The sequence below is a fragment of the Sphaeramia orbicularis genome, chromosome 2 (genome assembly GCF_902148855.1).
Source record: "Sphaeramia orbicularis chromosome 2, fSphaOr1.1, whole genome shotgun sequence".
Taxonomy (NCBI): Eukaryota; Metazoa; Chordata; class Actinopteri; order Kurtiformes; family Apogonidae; genus Sphaeramia; species Sphaeramia orbicularis.
The window spans coordinates 964190-989091 of NC_043958.1; the positions used below are offsets into that span (position 1 = coordinate 964190).

The following is a 24902-nucleotide window of genomic DNA, read 5'->3' on the forward strand; positions in this document are numbered from 1 at the left end:
CGAAAAAGTTCAATATTTTTTGTCACTCATTTCAGAAAGTGAAACCCATATATTATATGACTCATTAGACCTAGTGAAATATTTCAAGCCTTATTTCTTGAAATTTTGATGTTTCTGGCTTACAGATAATGAAAACCCAAAATTCTGTGTCTCAGAAAATTAGAATATTGCATAAAATCAATTAAAAAAGGATATTTTAAACAGAAATGTCAGGCTTCTGTAAATTCTGTTCATTTCTATGAACTCCAGACTTGGTTGTTTCTACTTTTACATGAATTCCTGCATCATTGTGTCATGTCATGGAGGTGATCAGCCTGTGGACCTGCTCAGGTGGAATGGAAGCCCAGGTTGCTTTGATCGTGTCCTTCAGCTCATCTGCATTGGTGGATCTGCTGTCTCTCATCGTCCTCTTGACAATACTCCATAGATTCTCTATGGGGTTCAAGTCAGGTGAGTTTTCTGGCCAGTCAGTCCCAGTAACACCATGGCCACTGCAGCAGCTTTAGACACCTTTGGCAGTGTGGGCAGGTGCCAAGTCCTGCTGGAAAATGAAGACAGCATCTGCATGAAGCTGGTCAGCTGAAGCTGTTGATACTGGCACAAGGAACAAATGATTAAATTTTGGTGGTGATTGGGGGTGGAAATGTGAACGAGAAAGGCAGAATAAACGTCTGTCAGATGAGTGACACATATAGAGAGAACCCAGTTCCATGGAATCCATGATTCTGAGGTAAGTTTTAAACTGGTTTCAGAATGAGTCAGTTCCATTCACGCAGCTGCTTGTGTTTCCAGTAGAACCTACAAACTGCACCTGATCAAGTCATCATCATTTTATAATAGTGAGCAAATACTACTGATGGATTTGTGGGTAAACTAAATAGGGTAGTCAGACATGTCACTGATTCTAAAACAGGGTGTTTTTCTGGACTACTCACAAAAAAAAAAAAAAAAAAAAAAAGGCAAAAATTGAAAGTACTCCCACTTCTCTAGGGACCACTCCACCACTGGTCATAAGTCATATTTTTCAATGATCATAATAAAAGTTTGCAGGCATTTTTCTTTTGTAAGAGATTCAGGGCTTTTAAGAAATGAAGAAACTCAATATGAAAAACATGAAATCTGGGATTTTTTTTTAATATTTGCATTTATTTATGGAATTTAGCAAGAATGAGAATATTGTTTATCAGAAACTCAGTTGGATTCTACCATCACTATGTGCACACGTACTCCCAAAGAAATCCAATAATGGACTGGAGCGTCTAAACCCGGGTTTTCGATTATCCTATTTCTTAAGTGCATGTAAACGCATCAGATCTGATTATTACAGTTATTAACTTTTGATGCACATACTACAGCCTTGACCAAAAATGACTCATTTGGAGGACACACACACACAGTTTATTTTGTTGATTTATTTTGTCAAATTAAATTAATTCAAATTAATTAATTATGATTATTCAGGTGTCATCTGAAGATAATAAATGTATCTATTATTTTTTAATAAACCCTTTATTTGATAAATCTAAATCAATTATTTAATTGCATTAAATAAAACAAGAAAAAAGAAAAAAAAAATGTAGTCATAAATCATTTTTTGTTAACAGGTATTTTTTTCTATTAATTTAATTAACTTAGAGCCTTAATTGACTAATTTGGAGCAAAACCCCAAAAATGTTAATTAATTTTTCACCTATATGATAAAATGTGATTAATCATCCCCATATTTGCTGAAGCTGAATCATTAGTCTCAAAGGGTAAAAAAAATTGTGAAAAATAAAGTCTGTAAAAGAACTTTTTCTCATCAAGATTTTGTCCAAAACTCAATTATTCAAAAGTTTTGCTATTTGAGAAAAATAAGTTTGTTGCGCTGTTTCTGATTAGAGTCCACAAGAAAGAAAGCAGATTTGAGAAGGTAGTTTGATATTTTGTTTAATTTTATTAAATCAGTCAAATCAAGTGTAAATGAATCCTTTTGTGTGTTAATGGTGTCGGTTTCAAACTTAAAATGGAGGAATTTGGAGTCAAAATGTCCATTATTAAATCACGTCTATCATATATGATAAACATTAGCTGTCGTTGACTTTTAAACCATCTAATGGGTCTATTTTGGTGAAAAACTGCAGCTGATGTCAGATTTTTGCACCAAGTCTCCTCAGCTGTGACGCGGACTCCATTTCCCAGGAGGCCTTTCGCGCCGGAGCCCAGGTGAACTGATGGAGCACGCGCCGCGGTTTCACCCGGGACACGGAGGAAAAACAAACGTGGACCAAAACCTGGACCAAAACCTGGACCCGGTGCCTTTTTGTGACCCGTTCCGACCCGGTTGGAGGTAAAAGTCGGAGTGCTGCTTTTAAATGTGTGAATGTGTGCCGTAAAGCGGCGGCAGGTGTCGCTGTCGGCCTCCGGTTTCAGCAGCTGCACGAGACGGAAAAAGAGTGAACAGACGCAGAAAAACTGTCAGATTTGACTGTTCTGCTCATTTACACTAACATTTGGACTCGTGTTTGCACAGTTTCAAGGCTCCTGGAACTGGACCCGGACCTGGACCCGGACCTGGACCTGGGTTCCCCTTAAAGGTAAATGAGGACACACCTGTGGAATCAAACACAAACGCACGTGAGCCAATTGCAGCCAAATGTGCTGAAATTTGCTCCAGAACTGGTTGGAAATGAACATGTCATGATGTGTCTGAGAACAGAAAGTCCCAGTTTGTCCAGAAGAATGAAGTCAAAGCACAAACACACACACGGACTAGTATGTTCTGACACTTTGTGATGGAAGGAACTGAAACTGACCAGTGTCATGTTGGACCTGTGGTCAGTATCAGGTGGAATCTGTCAACTGGGGGTTTGTGTGGATTTGAGCAGGAGGAGAAACTTAGAGTAGAGTCATTTAAAAAAAAAAAAAAAAAAAAAAAGCCTCTACACCACTAGGGGGCAGCACCAGTTCATTATTAGTAAAGGCAATGTTCTACCACGAAATCCAACGTTAAACTTTAAGGAAATATTGATGTTTCTAAACTATATGGACATAAATATTGGGACACATGTCTACAGCCAGAACATGTCCTTTTCATGAGGATTTGACATAAAAACATCAATATTTTCTTAAAGTTTAGGTGAGATGTGAAGAAAGTAGTTAGTTAGGCCTAGGTGTGGTAGAAAAGAGTTAAAGTCAGAGCAGGAAAAATGTTTTGGAAATTTAGAGAAAGAACATTTAAAATCATAGTCATGGCTTTAAAAAAAAATAAACACATCTGAGGCAATTTGGAAGCAAATATAATAATTTAACCCAAACTAACCAATGCAATGATATTTATCCCAATATACAACTATATTCTGACATTAGCCTTTATTGTTTTGTTTCCCAGACCAGAAAAGAAACACCTGAATTTAACATGTCCACATACTTTTGTCCATATAGTGGATCAAACAGAACATGACCCTTGTGGATTTGTCTAATTTACTATCGCCTGGGGTCAAAAATGCACAAACACTAAACACCACTATAAAATAAACATTTTTCTACTTTCTTCCTTCATAAATATCTTTAAATAACTTAATAAGAAGGTTTAATAATGATTCTTTCCATGTCGAAGTGAATGGAACATCCCACTGATCACCCAAACATGTGTGATTTACTAAGGTTTGTTACTATGATCAGTAGTATTAGTTGCTTTATTCCAGGGGTTCCTAAAGTGGGGTACGCGTACCCCCAGGGGTACTGAAACTTTTTTTTTGTGAAAAGACATTAAATAAGTCATCATGTACTGAATACAAAACAAATACTGAGAATTAATACTGAAATATAAAACTCAAATACATTCACATAATAGCTTTGTCAGTCATTTTGTTTTAGCTTTGATAACATTTGAAGAACATTTATATTTGATATTATTCCAAATGACTGAGTAGATAAGGAATTATGTTTGTTAATGAAAGGTACATTTATTAATTAATGACCAATGTAGTTATTTTTCTTGTCAGTGAAAGAGGGCACTTCTGTTTAGATTTTACACACAAAATTTACTACAGAATTTATTTATTTATTTTTAACAAATACAGTATATCACAGTTAAATATAAGTTGTTTGTTAGTTGATAGTGTAAAAACTATGAAGGCTGATTTGTGTTGGAATAATTAAAAGTTCTGCATTGGCATACGGTCAGATATGAAAACTGGTCAGGGATTCCGTTTGATGCTTTATTTTCTCTTCAGGCAGATTATTTACAGGTGGAACTGTTCAGGTGATGACGAGGACAGGATGGTTTTGAATCTTAAACAAAGGGAAACAATAACTATTACTAAAACAATTCCAAACATATTCAAGGATTTTCAACTAACAATAACACAAAATATAACTCACTCAGGTGTGCATCCATCCAGTCTGTGCATTTCAGTCGGATTCTTCTTCAGGCCGCATGTTCTACGTCAAACAAAGGAAAAGAGGAGGGGCTGGGCCTGAGCCTTCCTCTTAAATGGTTGGGTGTGGCCTGATAGGTGAGGCGAGGTCCTGCCCCGCCCCAACCAGGAAGTGGAGTTTTTAACACATAGTTTTGAAAATATAAACAGACACCTTTGGCTCAGGAACAAATTTGGCTTAATTTTTTTTTTTCAATCAAAAATGCTGAAGTGAGAGTTGGGAGTACTTGGATAAAAAAGTATATTTGAGGGGGTACTCTACTGTAAAAAGTAGTTTTGAGGGGACGCGCCACTGTTTAAAGTATATTTCAGGGTGTACTCCACTGTATAAAGTATATGTAAGGGGCATTCCACTGTAAAAAGTGTATTTCCTGGCGTACTCCACAGTAAAAAGTATTTTTTAGGGGGAACTCCACTATAAAAAGTATATTTCAGAAGGTGTTCCACTGCAAAAAGTATTTTTGAGGGGGTACTCCACTGTATAAAGTATATGTAAGGGGTACTCCACTGTAAAAAGTATTTTTGAGGGGGTACTCCACTGTATAAAGTATATGTAAGGGGTACTCCACTGTAAAAAGTATTTTTGAGGGGGTACTCCACTGTATAAAGTATATGTTTGGGGTACTCCACTGTATAAAGTGTATGTAAGGGGTAGTCCACTGTAAAAAGTATTTTTGAGGGGGTACTCCACTGTAAAAAGTATATGTAAGGGGTACTCCACTGTAAAAAGTATTTTTGAGGGGGTACTCCACTGTAAAAAGTATTTTTGAGGGGGTACTCCACTGTAAAAAGTATATGTAAGGGGTACTCCACTGTAAAAAGTATTTTTGAGGGGGTACTCCACTGTATAAAGTATATGTTTGGGGTACTCCACTGTATAAAGTGTATGTAAGGGATACTCCACTGTAAAAAAAAAGTATATGTAAGGGGTACTCCACTGTAAAAAGTATTTTTGAGGGGGTACTCCACTGTAAAAAGTATATGTAAGGGGTACTCCACTGTAAAAAGTATTTTTGAGGGGGTACTCCACTGTATAAAGTATATGTTTGGGGTACTCCACTGTAAAAAGTCTATTTCAGGGGGTCCCCCACTGTAAAAAGTTAGAGAACCACTGCTTTAATGGAACTCTTTTCCAGTTGTGAGTAAATCATGTCCCTGTTAAATTCCAGACTTAGTTTTACAGACGTTATCAGGATAAAGAATCCATTTGGAGTAGATGGATTTGACTGTTTGGAGTTGTAGCGTAGAAGTCTCTATAAACATAAACAAACAAACAAAAAAAAATGTTGGGTGCCAGACAGGTGAGGGGTTAAATTGCACTTCAACCTGTCAAATTTATAACATATTTAACTTAAATGTGAAAGAAAAAAACCCAGCTGCTCACTTCATTGCTACAAAATACCATAAAATCCGCCCATATTTAAGGTTGCATCAGTGATCAGGGTCCAAAATGAGTTTATCCACATAATTATTGATCTGACGGAGCCACACACTCCTGTTCATAAACTAAATCCAAAATGGGAAAAACAGATAAGAGGCCAGAACATGTCCTTTAGAGGTAGAACACTGCCTTTATTTAGTCGTGGAAAAGATGATTATTCCATCCAAAGTCATCAAAAACACTGGTTCTGTACTGCAGTCCTAACTCCTGTGTGTGTCATGTGACTAAAACAGACAGAAAAGAAAACATGGAATGAATAAAAACACTGTTTTAGTCAGAACAATGACACAGATACTGATGGAAGAACTGAAGGGATTTGGGTTTTATAAAAAAAAAAAAAACATGTTAAATGGATAGAGATCAGCTGTGAAATTAAACTACTATGGGCTACTTTTGTTGTTTTCATGATATTTGTCCAAACAAATGGACCTTTAGTTGGACCAGACATTAAAATGAACAAGAAACTGGAGAAAACAATTGTGTAATGGGCTGATACGGCCCCCTAGTGGTGGAGAGGCTCTACTGCAGAAATTCAAGGCTTTTTTGTTTCATGAACTAAAAACCTGATTTCCATCATAAAGTTTATTTCAGTTTTTACCCCCCCCCCCCCCCCAAAAAAAAAAGGGGTGGCAAGAGGTAATGTTTTTGGTTCAGTTTCTTTGTTTGTTTACACTTTAGCAGCAAAACTATTAATTGAATTCATACCAAATTAAGTTTATAGGTTACCAGTGACCCAGAATAGATGTGATTCCATTTTGGAAAAAGTAGGTCCAAGTTCAAATTTTTAAATGAATTTCAAAAATCTTTTTTCTCCTATTTACTTCTAATGGGGGAAATTTCACATGTTTATAAAAACATCAATTTTGTGTCAATTTACTTCAGACTTGGCACATGTATAGAAGCAGTTGACATGACATCAGCTGGATCGATGCTGAAATAAGCTACAATACGTATGAGGGGCGGGGTTTGTAGTGCCTGGAACCACTTGTTTATTTTTGTTTTGTTTATTTTTTTTACTCTAATCCAAAGTTTTTTTTCTGCTGATAAAATCCAAACAAACCCCACAGTTCATATATTTCCACCCGGGCCTGTGTTCTCCACCTGATACTGACCAGAGTTCCAACACGACACTTGTCATTTTCAGTTCATTCACATCAGAACGTGTCAGAACATACTAGTACATTTAATGTAAGGGCGTGGCCAAGCGAGTAACAGAGTGAGAACGCACTGTGCAGCAGTACGAAACATTCCATATCTGTTTTTAACCCATAAAGACCCAAACATCCACCATCGACCAAAACCATCTACTGATCTAAACTGTTTAATTCCTGTTGATCCACTAATCCTATCAATACATGTGAATAATTGGTGTAAAATACAGTTCTTCATCTTTTCATGGTCATCAGATATGACCATATTTAGACATTCAGAGGCTCTGTAGTTACCGTGGAAACACCGTCATCTTCTACAACATTAATTCACCAGTAAAACCCATGCAGTTGGATCAGTGACAGTGGATGGACACACTGGGTTTGTGTTCAGTTAAAGAGAGATTTAACTGAAAAAGTCAGTTTTTTCCTCCATTTTCTCTATTTTTGATAAAATAACCCTCAACTTTAATTTGAGTTTTTATGGACATCTACATGATCAGTGAATTAAATGTAGGAAAATATCTGATTTTCATTTAAGAATGGAAAATACTAAGGATAATATTAGAATAAATGATGATAAATCGCTTAAAAATTGAGAAAAAAAATTTGGGAATTGCCACAAAAGTAGCACTGGGTCGTTATGGGTTAAAAATGAATTTAGCAACAACCATAAGAGCTCAAATGTCAGGTCTAAGCAAATATTTAATTTAAAAAAACATGGATTTATCCTCATTGACAAAGTAACAGGGTGAGGAAAAATATACAGCAGTTATTCAAGGTTTGGAAAAAAAAAACGCCAAAAAGTGCAAATTTTCAGCAGACCACCCTTTTGTGAATATATGAGAGTACATTATATCCAAAAATAGAACTGATATCATTTTTATTTTACTTTTCAAAGACATTAGTTCATGGTAACGGAGTAAGAATTTTAAAAAGTAACAGTGAGGTGTTTGTTCAGTGATGTACAATAATAATAATAATAATAATAATAATAATAATAATAATAATAATCACAGACTTCATTTAGATACTGATCAAATTATCAGTCTGTGGACACATATGTTTAATTACTATATTTAATACACATCTGTCTGCTGTTTTTAATAATAAATAACATTCCAAATCATTCTAGTGTTTGATTGTTATGAAATATCAGATTAGACACATATATATTTGGAACATATTTATTTACATTCTGAATTTATGCCGCATACACTCCTTTACTACCTTTACTGCTCTTCATTTACACTGTATTCTCATGTATTTTCTTATATATCCAGTTGTAATTCAGGTACAAATTAAACAAACACAGTTTTAGAAACTACAGATTTTTGTCTTTCATGTTCAGTTATAGAAGAGGGAGAAAAAAGAAAGTGACTGATGTTCGCTTTGGTTTGGCCACGCCCTAACATTCATTTATTCCATTAATAATCCAAACGGAGCGTTTTTACAGACACGTATGTTGAGAAAAAGCCTGAAATCCTCTGTAAATACTGAAAATAGACTCAGATATGGGACTTGTTTGGTGAAATTCCTGCTCATTTGGACATCCTCTGTGGACCAGCTTGTGTTTGTGAGTGTTTCTTCTTTGAGTTCATTCTTCTGGACAAACTGGGACTTTCTGTTCTCATGCACATCATGACATGTTCATTTCCAAGGATTTATTTTTGTTCATATTTTGTTAAAATGCCTCACACTGAAAAAAATCAAACTCTTACCCAGTGTATTTTTCTCATTTCCAGTCCAAATATCTCATCACACTTAAAATCAGACATAATCGCCTAAAGAGTGACTTTTCAGTGAGATATAAGAACTGATTTTTAGACGATGGCTTGAATTAAACAAACAAACAAACAAACAAACAAAATTAATCTGGAATTAAGCAAAAAAAAAAAATAATAATAAAATTAATCTGGAATTAAGCAAAAAAAAAAAAAAAAAAAAAAAAAATAAAAAATCTGGAGTTAAGCAAAAAAAAAAAAAGGAATTAAGCAAAAAAAAAAAAAAAAAACCCAAACCAAAACAAAACTGGAATTATGCAAAAAAACAAACAAACAAAAAAAAAGCTGGAAATAAGGAAAAAAAGCTGGAATTATGATAAAAACAATCTGGAATTCAGCCCCCCCCCCCCCCAAAAAAAAAAATCTGTAATTAAGACAAAAAAAAAAGAAAAAAAAATCTGGAATAAAGACAAAAAAATCTGGAATTAAAACAGAAAAGATTTGGAATCAAGCAAAAAAATAAATAAATATATAAATATATAATTTAAAAAAATCTGGATTAAAGCAAAAAAAAAAAAAAAATCTGGAATTAAGAAAAAAAAACTGGAATTATGCAAAAAAAAAAAAAAAAAAATCTGAAATAATGTAAAATACAATAATCTGGAATTAAGACAAAAAAATTCTGGAATTAAAACAAAAAAATTCTGGAATTAAGCAAAAAAAAAATCTGCCAATGGAACAAGTGAAAATTATCTTGGTAAGGTTTCTTGAAATAAGATTTTCCAGATCTATTGTCTAAAAATCAGTTCTTATATGTCACTCAAAAGTTTGTCTGATTTTAAGTGTGATGAGATATTTGGACTAGAAATGAGAAAAATACAGTTGGTCACATTTCATTTTTGCAGTGTAAAAGGTTTTGTTTTTTTTTTGTATAATAGAACATGTAACAGTACCTCAGTACACCTTAGATTCAAACATGTCCAAAAATAAACCTTATGCAGTAGTTGACGCCTTAACCTTTAACACAGATAAAACCATCAACAAATGAACAAAGAAAAATGAGCAAAATATTAAACAATCTGCAAAAATGATCTAATGTAGATTCCTCCACTGATCTGTTCTTTTTGCTCCTTTTTCATGAGTTTCAGTTTTTGTTTTTTTTTAGGATGTATTCATTCATTTCGAATATAATGATAAAGTCTGGGTGTTTTCCAGTCAGACACTCCACGTCAATCAACAAAAAAAGATATTATTCAACCACATGTTTAATAATTAATCATTAGAAATTCCTCGAAAACATAAAATAATCTGAATTATATGTTATTATATGTTTCTGTGTTCCTAAAATTTAAAAGATGTTTTAAAAATGTATTAAGAATTAGGGCTGTAGTTTCATTATTTATTTTAGTTCTTTAGTTTATGCAGAAATTATTGCCATAACATTTTTTTGTGCATTTTCTGTATATTAGAACCTGTAACAGTAACTGATATTAGATTAAAAAAAAAAAAAAAAACGGTCCAGAAGTAAACATCACGCAGAAGTTGATGCCATAACCTGTAACACAGATAATATGATCAGAAAAACGACTACATTTATTATAAGGATTTTTCTGCAGTGTTTTAGTACATTTTATTTTATTTTTTGTGTAAATTAGTTCATTTTAGTATATTTTTGTGTGGTTTAGTTATTTTTTTTCCACCATATTTTATGTGTATTTTAGTGTGGTTTAGTGTATTTTACCAAATTTTTGGTAATTTTAACTTTAATTTTGTAGGAATAACTGAAAATGTTAATGTGTCTGTTTTTAATTTACACGGCTAATTGAGAAGTGCGCCCTCTGGTGGACAACTAGAGCAACTACACTAATAATGGAGTAAAGTTTTTTTCTGAATATAAGAAAAGATGAGAAGGAAAACAGACAGACTTTATATCTTCTCTTCTCATCTTTTCTTATATTCAGAGGAAAACTTTACTCCATTATTAGTGTAGTTGGTCTAGTCGTCCACCAGAGGGCGCACTTCTCAATTAGCCGTGTAAATTAAAGGCAGACACACGAACATTTTCAGTTATTCCTACAAAATTAAAGTTCAATAACGCAGTAAAATCTCACCTTCGTGTAAATGTAACGCTTATTATTATCATTATTTGTCTTTGTCGTATTAAATAAATACAGAGATCAAATGGACGCTGAAACCCAAACTATAGTTACAGTTTTATTTTCTAACAGACGTAAAGTCCATCCATTTGTCTTCTCTTTTTTTTTTTCTCTGAATGTGAATCCATGCCTAAAGGTGAATAAAGGTGTTTTAGACCTTTATTCTGACCTCTTCAAATGTTCTAATTAGGGATGTAACGATATGAAAATGTCATGTCACGGTTATTGTGACCAAAATTATCACAGTTCTCATTATTATCACGGTATTATTGAAATTGTGCTCAAAATGTTCAAAAAGTACTCACACTGAAAGAATTTAACCAAGTTGTATTTAAAAAAATACTAAAAAATAAAATAATAGTCCCACTGTCCCTTCTGTGTCAGAAACATTCCAATATTAACCCTTAGTGGTCTGAGTCTATTCTGTCTGTTTTTCAGTCCTTTTGATTTGGCCTTTATATACTATAGAAACAAATGTTTCCTATACCCATGTTTGGGATCTGTTTTTTCAGCACAACTTCATCTATTTCATCTGTCTATTATTTTTTCACTTTAACCTACTATAAAAACATAAAAGGACGGAAAACAAAAAAATATATAAAATCCGATTTGAAAAATGTATATAATTTATTGCATAGGTGACACAAAGATGTTTAACGAACCTTTTCAAAGACTTTAAAAGTGTATATTGGTTCCAAATATTGGGAATAGAAAATTAAAATTGTAATAAATTAAAACTATACTCATATATTTGACATAAAAGCAGATCTTTACATTGGCGTTTTCTCTGGAAAAGTGCGTTAATCAAACACAGTTATCATGAGAATTAGAATTTAAACGCTAATACTAACCGTCTGCAATTTTACCGCAGTTTGTCGTTATACCGGTAATCGTTCCATCCCTAGTTCTAATTGGACCGTATGCACAGTTCCACTCCTGCCTGAACTGAAGGCAGCTCCTTTATTTCCTGTGTTTCTGGAGTATTTTAGTGCATTTTAACATATATTTAAAAAAAAATATTTTGGTACATTTTACTGTATTTTTTCATGTAAATTAATTCATTTTATTGGATTTTTGTGTGGTTTAGTGTATTTTAGTATATTTTTGGTAATTTGAACTTTAATTTTGTAGGAATAACTGAAAATGTTAGTGTGTCTGCCTTTACTGTATACGGCTAATTGAGAAGTGCGCCCTCTGGTGGACAACTAGACCAGCTACACTAATAATAGAGTAAAGCTTTTCTCTGAATATAAGAAAAGATGAGATGAAAAAAAGGATGGCCTTTATCTGAAACTAAAACTGCACCTTTAGTTTCTTTCAGCCTCCATCTGTTCTGTTTTATTTTATTACAACTAAGACAAACTCTGTCCCACATTTGATGTTACGATGAACCACCAGCAGATGGCAGCGCCGTGCCGAGGTAACGTCATGTTCAACTATCGCGAGATGAAAACTTCACGACTACGCGCAGGCGCAATGACTCGCCAACAACAACAGTTGCTAACTGAAGCGAAGCTATAAGCTAACCGCGAAACATTCATATGTTTTCAAAGTAGGAAATAAAACCGCATCTATAGTTTGTTTCATCCTCCCCCCTTCTCTGTATTTATTACAACAAAAACAGTGACCTACATTTGACGTGACAATTTTTTTTTTTTTAGTCAAAATCCAGGGTGAAGCTTTTTTTTTCAAACTTTATTGAAAACATTTGAGTATACAGTACAAAAATTCAAATATACAAGATGTCAAAAGGGAAAAAGCATTTGAACATATAAGTTAAATAATGCATAGATTTAAAGATACAAAGCATAATATTTAAAAAAAAAAAAGTATAAAAAAAGTAAATAAATAAATAAATAAAACAAATCTGACAAATATTAATAAATAAATGCAACAGAGAGTTCAGTCAGCATTAAAGAATTGTTTATAAATTGCCAAGGTGTTAGATCTTTTTTTTATTATAAATAAATTCTAAAGATTTAATATAATTTTCAAATTCCAAAAGGAAGATTTTAAAATGTGGGTGTGTTTTAGTATATTTGTTTTTATGTATACGAAATTGACCAAATAAGATGAACAAATTTACACTAAATTCTAAATTGTTAATATCACGTTTAAAATATGTAATTACATTTTGGGATGTTATAGTTATTCTATTGTTACTTTTAGATATATTTTTCAATTTTGGACCAGAAATTAGAAGAATGTTTTTGACGTTACGAATCACAACCAGTAAAGACGGCGCTAATACGGAAAACTATCGCGAGAGGATAACGTCACCACTACGCGCAGGCGCAATGACTTACCAACAACAAAAACAGTACCCAGCTGTAAGCTAACCGCGAATAGTTTGAACGTTTCCGAAGCAGAGTTAGTCCGTGTTTGAACCGTAGATACTGGTAGTTTTCATGAGAATAATGAGAGTTAAAACAGAAGAGTTACCGTTAATCCAAACTGGGTCCGTGTGTTCAGGAGCAGCTCACCGCGGCTACAGAAGCTAATGCGGCTAAAGCTAACACCTGTAGATGGGTTAGACTGGACTGAACCCACACATTCAACTGTCAACAGCAACAGAAGAAAGAGCAAGAAAACATGTACATGCAGAAGGATGGTGCAAAAGCAAACTATAAAATCCAAAATAACTTTAGTAATAAATTGTAACGTGCTCGCACTTGCAAACCCTCAGCCTGACTCATGAAAGTTTTCCAAATATTGACAGTCTGTGATCTGTGGGTTTGTGAGATGTGAAATGGTTGAGACTGAATTAATACTGGAATGGGTTTGTGCAACATGTCTGAAGGAAGCCAAGATATATGCAGAACAGTACATACAGTGGTAAAGAATGAATGTAAAAGAACCCCCCCCCCCCCCATCACCACCAAAATGGAATCATTTGTTCCTTGTGTCAGTATCAACATTTCCTGAAATTTTCAACCAAATCCGTCCAGAACTTTTTGAGTTATCCTGCACATGGACAGACAGACAGACAAACCAGCGCTGGCAAAAACAGAAGCTCTTTGGTGGAGGAAATGAGAAATAATGTGAACTGTTCAGACACTGCGCATGTTTCAGATCATGTCTTTGAATAGTGAAAAAAAATACATGTGAAACACACAATCCACAAAGTAGAAGTGTCAGAGTTTTGTCATATTGAGGCTTGATTATGATTTATTTAAGTGAAAACATGTCAAGGAAGTGTAAAGGGTGCGTTTAATTTTTACTATAATTTATCTATTTATTTATTTTATTTTGTCTGTAATTTAGCGCCTGTGTTGACTATTCCCAGAGCTGGACCAGACTAATACTAGTGGTCTGACTAACCAGTGCATGCTAAAACGGTCGGTCTCCCTCCCTCACTGTGGGTCCAGATAAATCCATATATGTGGCCTGGGTCTGCTGGGTCACATTAGACCGGTCTGCTATAGGAAAGGATTCAGCTCATCTTTACATACATAATACTGCTGGTATAAATTGTACTTATTGTGTCTAAATGTCCCAGTTTGTGTTTCCAGTCCCATCATTAATGTAGGAGCTGTTTGTTTAGTTTTTTGTTCACTAATTTAGTGTTTTTGCTAATTGTTAATTTTTGTTTGTTTAATATTTATATATATTTTTTTATTTTCATGGTTATTGCTGTCATTTTTTTTATGATTTAGCACCTTTTTGTTTTGTTTTTTCTTGTTGGTTTAGACCACAGGTGTCAAACATGCGGCCCGGGGGCCAAATCCGGCCCACCAGAGGGTCCAGTCTGGCCCTTGGAATGAATTTGTGAAATGCAAAAATTACACTGAAGATGTTAACAATCCTTTTAGTTCAGGTTCCACATTCAGACTAATTCAGTCTCCAGTGGGTCAGAGCAGTCAAATACGATCATAATAACATCAAAATAATGACAACTGCAAATGTTTCTCTTTGTAAATATAAACATTTTCATATATTTACACTAACACCAAGTATAATTTCACAAAGAATATGAACAACCTGAAATGTCTTAAGAGAAGTACAATTTTAACTATATTCTGTCTGTTATTACCTCCGCCAAGGAGGTTATGTTTTTGCCAGGGTTTGTCTGTCTGTTTGTCTGTCCGTTAGTGTGCAACATAACTCAAAAAGTTATGGACAGATTTTGATGAAATTTTCAGGGTTTGTTGGAAATGGGATAAGGAAGAAATGATTAAATTTTGGTGGTGATCGGGGGGGTGGGGGGGCACTGATCAGCCTTGGCGGAGGTCTGCGCTCTCCGAGTGCTTCTAGTTTAGACTGTGGGTTTAAATAAGTTAGACCATCATGCACCTGGGTGGGCCCATATTTTTTTTTTTTTTTTTTTTTACCAGACAGACAGACAGAACAAAAGGCCCTGGTTGTTGTTTTCCTGCAAAAATCCTTTAAAAAAAAAAACAAAAAAAACCCCACTTGAAGTACATCTATGGTCTGGACATTGTGTTTTGGACTGTGTAAACCACAAACCCATGGTGCATCCAGTGGTTATTTGAATTATGTTAAAGTCTTGAGTTCAGTCACTTTGAAGTTGATTTAATTTTAATGACAAGTAGACGCTACAATTAATAAAGTATGAAATCCTGTATCTGTTTCAGCGAGGCAGGACGTTTGTACATGTACAAAGTTACAGATGGAACATGTAGTAACAGCAATAAGACGGCTTCACAGAAGTAGATGAGATGAAGTGAAATACAGAATGTACAATAACACTGGTCAACAACAAATGTATTGTTTCAGTTTTCTGAGCTGATTTAGGATCATTTTGGTGCTGAATCCAAAAATCACATGAATTTTGCTCAATCAGGTCAACTTTCTGAACTCTGCTACATATTGGCTTTTGAACATTTTTGCTTACATTTATGGGCATTTTCACATCATATGATACAAAATTCTTTCATATTTCTTGCAATAAACGAGTTCTGAAGATTTTACTTTTGCCAATTTATGATTCATGTTTTTTTTAATATTACAGGTGAATGAAATGGCTTCGACTAGAAGATCTTGCAAAAATAAGCCTGACATATTCTGCTACATCTGCGGTGAATACATCATAAATAATAAATAATAAATACATCCTGTTAGAAAATGATTTTTTTTTTTCTCTTAAAACCTATTTTGGGTGAGAACTATATAAAAAATCAACTGATAAAGTCACAAAAATGTCATCAATTTTGTGAGAAGATCAAATTTTTCAAAATCAAATTGGCAAAAAAACCTGACCTGATTGAGAAAAGCAGATGTCATTGTTGGATTTAGCGGTGCAAAATGGTCCGAATTCAGCAGAAAAAACCTGGACAACTGGCAAAAAACATTTTTTGTAACCCAGTGTAACAGTCACCCCTCCATCGTGCAATATTTCTTTTATTTTATCTCTATTTATTTATTTTAGTGCAGTTTTTAATATTTTATTTCATATGGGTTGTTTTTAGTTGGTGTTGGTGTTTTTTTTTTGTTTTTTTTGTGCTGTGCATTTTGCCATTTCGTTCTTTAACATCTGGGATGTTTTTATTGAATGACAATTAATCTGAATCTAGTGTCCACAGATACACTGAACAAACACTAACCTGTTTGAATTACACAGAATTAAACTGTGTAATTATTTAAATAATCTCTAATGGAATTAATACTACTGTGTAATTTGAAAATGTGTGTGTGTTTATATGCAGGTGTGGTCAGTGAATGCATCACCAGTGATGCAGATGAGCTGCAGTGACCCATGGACGATTAAAGGACACTTCCAGTGTCATATTTGAAGGTAAATGTTCATTAAATTCATCTGTATCATCACATTCATGTTCTCTGTAGAACGGTTCCATCCTCAGCACAGTTTATTCACTCAGTTTTTCTGCATCAGTGGATGAGAGGATGGAAATGGAAAAACTCTTATGTCACATTTAGTCTGTATTCCGTTCTACTTTGGGTTAAATGTGGATCTTAGTTTTGGGAAAAATTATTTAAAGAGAAGTTCACAAAGAGTTTAGTTCAGTGTTTATTCAGTTTTTTATTGTTCATTAGTTTGTTCCTGTCTGATATAGTTTCTCTTGTGCTTTTTATGGAATAAATAAATGAATAAAACGGTGGTGTTTATCGTTCCACATGTTCTCTGGAGGATGTTAGTCATGTCAGTTCCATCTTTGTTCACTTGCAGATTTCCTGCCTCAGAACCATCACTCAGACCTTCTGGAGCTGCTGGCTCGCTCACATGTTTGATCTTCACGACTGAAAAGCTGTTCTGAGGTCAGTGAATGCTCCAGCTGTGGGATGAGTTTGGATCTGTTCAACTGTGTGGAGTCTGTTCATGCCGGTGACGTTCCTCTGCTCTGCTTTATGTTCATCTGTGAATCTGTCCAAACCTTTGACTGGAGACTTTTAGGAGAATTTGTCAAATGGTGGTTAATCCCAGATTTGCAACTTTCATTTGTTTTTTAATTTAGACGTGGTCCAGTTGGAGGTTTTCTACAGTCTGGACGTGTGTTCATGTCTGAAGGGATGAAACACAAACGTCCTGTTTTAGTCACAGATGGTCCATTTGTGTCGTCGTGGTCCACAAGCACACAAACAATTACACCATCGGACTGAAACTGGACATTTGTATTTCATCTGTTTATCAAACTGGGCCTTTACAGGAAAAATGGACGCTCAGTTTTTGGACAGCAGCTAACAGACATGAACACACATCCAGACTGAAGAAAACCTCCCACCAAACCAAAACCATTTAATTCAATTTAACCCAAACATCTGGAACACATGTGTCTGTAAACCAACAGTCAACCTGGACTATGTCTAAATTAAAAAACAAATTAAAGTTGTAGAAGTGATTAGTCTTTATAAATGTGGGATTAACCATCATTTGACAAATTCTCCTAAAAGTCTCCAGTCAAAGGTTTGGACAGATTCACAGATGAACACAAAGCAGAGCAGAGGAACGTCACAGAACAGAAGTCACCAGTTCAACAGATCCAAACCATCACTTTATTTATCGATTTCAGACCAGAACAAACTGCAGTTCCACTTATTTAGTACAATTTATTTTCTGACATTCAGAGAAAAGCTTTAATCCATGATTAGTGTAGTTTGTGTAGCTGTCCACCAGAGGGCGCACTTCTCTAGCAGCGGTGTAAATGTTAACATTTATTATTCCTACAAAATTAAAGTTACATAACAGTAAAATCTCATCTTTGTGTAAATATAACACTTATTATCATTATTTGTCTTCGTATTAAATAGAAATCAGATGGATGCTGAAACCCAAACTAGAGTTAGTTTTATTTTTTAACAGACATAAAGTCCATTCATTTGTTTTCTTCTGTTTTTTTTTCCTGAATATGAAATCTGTTCATAAAGGTGTTTTAGACCTTTATTCTGACCAGCGCCCTCTGGTGGACAGTACAAGTAACATGTCTAAATGTTCTGTATAGACTGTGTGCACAGTTCCACTACTGCCTGAACTTAAAGGTGCTGCACACTTTGGGGAGCACTTTTTCATCCCATCTGTCAAACCTCATGAATCTGTTCGTCTGTCTGTGGTTACTCTCCTGAATCTCTTGCGTTACAGTGAACACTTTCTTAGTGCCATCCACCAGAAACAAACTCTGAAGTAACTCGGGCATCTTTGGAATTTTTTGTCATGACGTGCCATGACAAAAAATTCCACAGATGGTGGATGGCACTTAGAAATAGTTCACCGTAACGCAAGAGATTCAGGTGAGTAACCACAGACAGACGAACAGATTCATGACACTGAGGATATGACTGAGGTTTGACAGATCTGAGGAAACGCTGCTCATGAAAGTCTGCAGCGCCTTTAAAGCTGTGTACGACTTTTATCACCACCTGTTTCCTCTAATCTGTCAAACCTGTCATAGCTGAAGTATCACAAATGCATAAGTCCTTCTGTTTTCACTCACAGTGAACCATCTGAACATGTCCTCCACCATAAACGCTCCATTTGTTTACAGACAGAACAGGTAAGTCAGACATTTTTGCAGATTTGTCGCGGTGTGCATTGTGGGAAACCGTTTCATTGCTGCTGCGTGGAACTCCACTTCCCATAATGCACATCATGATGAATTTCTGAAAAAATACCCCCGTTACCTACCGGCTCTGTAAACAAATGGAGTGTTTATGGAGGATGTGTTGAAATGGTCACAGAGTGAAAACAGAAGGACGTATGGAGTCCTGATCCTGGGTCTGACAGACTGGATGAAACCTCAGTGACTCCAGTCATGTGCAGCTTTAAGGCAGCGTCTGTACGTCATTATCAGACACAGGCTTTAGTCCAGGTGGGTCTGCGACTGTGGTCAGACGCACCTGGACTAAACCCTGAGTCCAAACATGAAAGACAGGAACTAAAGGCTCCTCCTTCAGTTCAGGCAGTGGTGCAGCTGTGCACAGAGCCCATAACTGAACGTTGTGGGAGGGGCTTCTGTCTGTTTCAGCAGCGCCCTCTGTAACATTTGTCCAGTCAAACGCAGACTTCAGGTCAGAACATTAACTTGGTTTTTGTGGACGACTCAGTAAAATGACTCCATTCGACGTCCTGTGGATCAGCTCCTCTGCTCGGCGGCGGCGAGGACAGCAGCGGCGTTCTCCTTCGCCTCCTGCAGCAGCGCCGACGCGGTCCTCTGCGTCTGCAACGACACGACGGCGTTCATCACCAGACGTTAGCCACATCCACGGCAGGAAACGGCGGATGTACTTACCGCAGCTTTGAAGGCGTCGTCGCTGATGTCCTTCAGGTTGATGATGACGTTGTAGTAGGCGCCGAACACCGCCGTCTCCAGGGCTTTGGCCGCCACCTGTCGACACAAACGCCACAGTCAACTGCGTACAGGTTACGGTTTACTGCACTGGTGGTGTTAAAACATTTACATAGAGCATGGAAACAGCGACCATGAACAGACATTTAGACGCAAAAAGTGACGATTAAGACGATGACGTTTGATCTGAAACGCATTAAAGCAAATAAACAAGAAGGAAACATTTATTCTATATTAACTGTTTCATCTAAAAACAAGACTGAGCTTTTCTATTTTTTATTCTAAAATAATGAGAAAAAGAACAAAATAATCAAGAGAAGGAATAAAAATGAGAAAAAAAACAAAATATACAAAAAATAGTCTATAAAAACAAAAATGACCAAAATAATCAATATAAAAAAAGAAAAGAACAAAATGACTAAAATAAGAAAAATTAAAAAACAAATTATACTAAAAGTCTATAAAAACTACCAAAATGACAAAAACTCACTTAACTACTTGACAAAATACAGTAAAATGTACTGAAATGTACTAAAAAATGCTCTAAACATCCACGGCTCCTGTCGTGGTCTGAAGGTTTTTTTGGTGCTAACTGCAGTGGAAACTGTGTCAGCGATCAGTGTGAAATTTAAGCCCCGCCCACCTGAGCGTCTGATTTGCAGGCCACGTTGCCGTAGACGACCATCTCTCGCAGCGGTGACCACAGGGCGTTGACCTTCTGGGCCAGAGCCAACGGAACGCCCACGGCGCCCTTCAGACCCTCCTGCATCGCCGCCTGTCGCCTAGCAACCGGACAAAACGGCACAAATGCACCTCATGAACCGAAAACCAGCTCGTCGCCATGACAACGGTGGCAACTGACGAAGTTTAACACTACATTATTTTAAACCATTAAACAGACGTGAATTTACATCAGACCTGAACTATGACACAAAACCGTTTTAATGCAACGTAACGTTTACCAAAACCAAATTCAGAGGATTTACTAAACATTTCAGCAATTTGACTAAATGTGAATAAAATGAAAATAATCTATAAAATGAAGAAAACAGTCCATAAACTGTCTGAGCTGTAGACTGTTATCCGTAGTTGAATGCTTTCATTGCTGCTCTACTTGTTTTTGTTTTTTTGGTGCGGTCACTTACCTGCTCATTTCCTGTGGCGTGTCCTTGGGCATCTTCAGCGCCGCCTGCAGGACAAACACACAAACAGCAGCTGTGAGTGGGCGGTGCTCCGCCTGGGCTGGGCCCCGCCTGGGCTGGGCCCCGCCTGGGCTGGGCCTGGTTTTAAGGCGGATCGGGTCCTGGACCGGTCACCATGTAGCCGTTGAAGGCCGTGGAGTCGGCGTCCACCATGTCCAGCAGCTCCTTGGCGGCGTGGTGAAAGGGTGGGATCAGACGCCTCATCACACCGTCCACGTTCTCAAACTGCCTCTTCCCATAAGTCATCTGGCCCACCATGGCGCCCAGCGCTGCCCCCTGCAGGACCACCCACCACATACAGCAGCTTTAGCGTCAAATACGACTCCAGAGCAACGGAACAACGCAACAGAGCAGCAGGTTGGAACTTTTTTCTTTAGTTTTTTAACTTATTTTTGTATTTCATCAACTTGAACCATAAACACACACATCAAATACTCAATAACTGTCGTATTTTAACCCTTTAAATGCCAAGTTCATAATGTAAACAAACCACGATTTTGATGAAAAAAAACTTTTTTTTTTTCAAAAATTCTACATAAAATTGCATTTTTTTCATCCTGTCATACATCAGTGAATAACGCCAACATTAGTGTTTTTTGTGCTACGTCAAATTCAGTCCTGAAAAGTATTTATTTTTATCAGAGAACCATAGTTTTTCAAACCAACACATATAGTTCCATTTTAGATGCACATTTATTCTATTTTCTGTTCTATAGTTTTCACATGTTTTTTCTATAGTTTTTAGATGCAGATTTCTTCTGTATTCTGTAGTTTTTAGATGTATATTTGTTCTGTCTTGTATATATTATCCTGTACATTTGTCTGTATTTATTCCATCTGTAACTGCATCAACATTTAGTTTTTGATGTAAAATCACAAATAAAGTCTAAGTCTCTAAACTGTGTTTTGTTCTCACTTGGTAGAACATGTTAGTGCAGGAATTTAAATGTTTAAAATGTGCTGATTTTAGTCGATGGGTCAAAATTTTTAAAACTCATGCAAAAAATTAATTTTTAAATTCTGACTTAAAGTAAAACGACCTTCAATAACTAAGTCCGTGCACCCACATACTGGAAGGATAACGTTTCTGTCCATGTAACCTTTTCCTATGTCATTTATCACCTCTTACTCTAATATTATCCTCTGTATTTTGCATTTTTCAGAGTAAATCATGTATTTTCTGATATTTAATTCACTGATTGTGTTCATTAAAGAACTATTTTTGTGTCTATTTATAAATTTTTCTTTATAATTAACTTCTCCTTTTTAATTTTTTGCCAATTTTTAAAATGATTCTTGTCAATTTTCTTTATTTTGTCCATTTTCTAGATTCATATTCTCCTGACACCCAGTAAGTAAACATTTTTGCCATTTTACATGAAATAATTGCCTTAATTGGAAACAGCATGATGCAACAGTGTTTTCAGATACTTTTTTTTTTCATATAATGTCCTTTTCAGTGGAGATTATGTAATTTTTTTTATTTTAAACTAAAGCTGTGAAACTCTTGTCCAGTACAGAGGACAAAAATGCATTGCTGGGTCTCAGGAGGATTTACTCGTTGAATACTTCATTTGTTCCTGTTTTTTACTTGATTATTTGTTTGTTCCAATTCTTGAGTTGTTTTATTTTGATTCTTTTGTTCATTTTCTAGATTAACTTGCTCCTCGTTTTCAGATTCATGCTTATTAAAAAAGCTCAACAGAAGAACGGCCCAGTTCAGTCGAGGTCATAATAATCAAATTAAATCAGTTTTTCACCAGAGCAGCGATGGTCGCCGACACAGAGCCTCCGCCGGGCGCCGCCGTCCGAGCGGCCACGCTGGACACAAACTGGCTGACGGACAGATGGACCAGACCGGCGCCCTCCTGTGGCCGGACCATGTACCTGCACAGGTGACAACAGCGTTACGCACCTGAGGACGGCGCCCGGCACCATGACGACCGAGGTACACAGGCCAAGGCGTCGACGAAAACACAACAAGGAGCTCATGAGGAACTCACTCTATGATCCTCTCACTGGGCTTGAACGGACCCAGAGAATCCAGACCCAGTTTACTGATCACCTGAACACACAAACAAACAAACAAACAACAACGAAACATCATTTACAGGTTACTTTGCTCATATTTGGCTCATTTTGGTCCGTTTTTTATTCATTTGAGCTGCTTTTCTACTGTGGAAAATGACAAAATATGACTACGACATAGTGACACCGTGGTGAAAACGTCCCCCCCCCCCCAGGGTTTTAAAAGTATGTGGGTTCTGATGATCTGGACTGAAGTGGATCAGAGCTGACCAGGGTTCTCACCAGTCGGACTTTATGCTCCTCCTCCACTATGAACAGACGGTCCCTGTTGATGTAGAAGTCGGCCGAGTCCAGAAGGGCCTTGATGGGAATGAGACCCACGATCTGAGAGCCCACCACGGGCAGGTTCAGCTCCTAAACAACAACAACAACACATCAGACCCACCACCACAGTAGAACCACTGTAAACACCATCGGGGGGGTGTTCCAGAAAGCAGGTTTTCTGTCAACTCTGAGTAGACAGAGGTAAGTCAAACCCTGAGTCTGTTACCATGGTAACACTCTAAAAGGATTAGACATCTTCAAAAAAAACAAAAAACAAGATTCAGGACGAGGAAAATGGAGGGTTGGATCTGTGAAAGGAACCAACTTCTGGAACAACTGAAATGATCAAACAAAGGCAATTCAATCCAATAACACCTTTAAAAAGACAAATCCAAAATGTTGAGTAAATGTGACAAAATGGACAGAGTTTGTTTTTCATATGTAGAGTACTGCTAAGAAAGGGGCAGCGTTTGTTTTTGATTTCTGTATCATTGTAATGAAATGGACAGAGTTTATTTTTGTTTTGCTATGTGTGTATTATTACTGCTAAGAAACAGTTTATTTTTAATGTGTAATGCTGTTGTGAAATGGACAGTTACTTTTGTTCTGTATAATACTGCTGAGATAGGGACAAAGAAAATGAGAGAAAGAGAGCACAGGAGACAGTGAAAGAGAGAGAGACAGAGAGAGCAAAAGAGAGCGAGAGACTGTTACAGAGACACCACAGTGATTGGACGTTAACTTGTGGTGGCGGGCTTTCACCTGCCTGAACACACACACTCATTGGTCTGTAAAGCCGTTTATAAAAAACACCAACACAAACTCCATTTAGTTGAACTGAACTGTGGCCCGTCAGGGTGGACGGAACAGTAGGGACGTCCTGATCTGAACTACAGGTCGGTATCAGCTGCAGATCTGGCATTGTTTTAGAAGATCGGATTTAGTTACGAAATTGGGTCGATCCGGGTCCGGTTTGGGAAGTGTGGGAACAAACGTCCTGCCCACTTAACTGAAAGTTTCCAGAGGTAAAGAAAAGCTGCACCACAGCAGGAGGGTTAGAGGAACTATGAAAGAGTCTGGAAGTGTCACTGTCACTCTGCTCGTACTCATTCTGAATCCGGTTGTGATGCATGAGTCTGCTTTAGTGGAATGATTTGACCCAACCCACAAATAAACTGACATTCTTTTGACACGCCCCGACCTGTGAGTAACCTGCTTCACATCTGTAACATGTGGCACCGAACGCACCCCCAGATAAAACCTGGACAGACCTGTGCACGCCAAGGTTCTAATAGTGTTGGATTTTTCATTCTAGTTTAGTTTTATTTAGTTTTGACTTTTTCTTCTCTAATTCAGTTCGTTTGAATTCATTTTACAGCAGGTTTGATAGTTTTTATTAGTTTTAATTTTTTTCTAAATGCTTAGTTTTAGTTTAGTTTTAGTTTCGTCGTCTCTTTTCTCTTCTTCTCTGTTGTTGTATTCAAATCAATCCCAGACAGGACTCTGCTGCTTTCTCCCAACTTTAGTCTGCATGTTTCCAGGTAGGGTGGGGACCAGAAGACGACTGGAAACCACAAGTGACGGACTGGAGTACCGTACGGTGCTGCTGGATAAAATTGCTACAGCAAAATAAATCGCTTTCGTATCAATCCGACATTGACAAAGACAAAAACAAAGGGAATTTTACCCAGAATTTTTA

The 24902-nt window shown here is 36.3% G+C and overlaps 1 protein-coding gene and 1 long non-coding RNA gene across 2 annotated transcripts in view; one reads left to right on the plus strand and one right to left on the minus strand.

Moving 5' to 3' along the window:
- The first annotated feature begins 1670 nt into the window (after positions 1 to 1670).
- LOC115433034 (uncharacterized) lies at positions 1671 to 16645 on the plus strand. Its single transcript, XR_003937299.1, has 3 exons — positions 1671 to 2329; positions 2513 to 2576; positions 16557 to 16645. It is a non-coding gene; the product is annotated as an uncharacterized LOC115433034 (long non-coding RNA).
- A 2148-nt stretch (positions 16646 to 18793) lies between these two features.
- ftcd (formimidoyltransferase cyclodeaminase) overlaps positions 18794 to 24902 on the minus strand; it is a 33760-nt gene continuing 27651 nt past the window's right edge. Inside the window, exons 8-15 of the mRNA XM_030153185.1 lie at positions 23162 to 23293; positions 22855 to 22916; positions 22612 to 22738; positions 20966 to 21127; positions 20795 to 20838; positions 20293 to 20431; positions 19593 to 19688; positions 18794 to 19520 (exon numbers count right to left, since the gene is read on the minus strand). Of these exons, the coding sequence (XP_030009045.1) occupies positions 19437 to 19520; positions 19593 to 19688; positions 20293 to 20431; positions 20795 to 20838; positions 20966 to 21127; positions 22612 to 22738; positions 22855 to 22916; positions 23162 to 23293 (846 nt within the window). The 3' untranslated portion in view covers positions 18794 to 19436. The remainder of the gene's footprint in view (positions 19521 to 19592; positions 19689 to 20292; positions 20432 to 20794; positions 20839 to 20965; positions 21128 to 22611; positions 22739 to 22854; positions 22917 to 23161; positions 23294 to 24902) is intronic.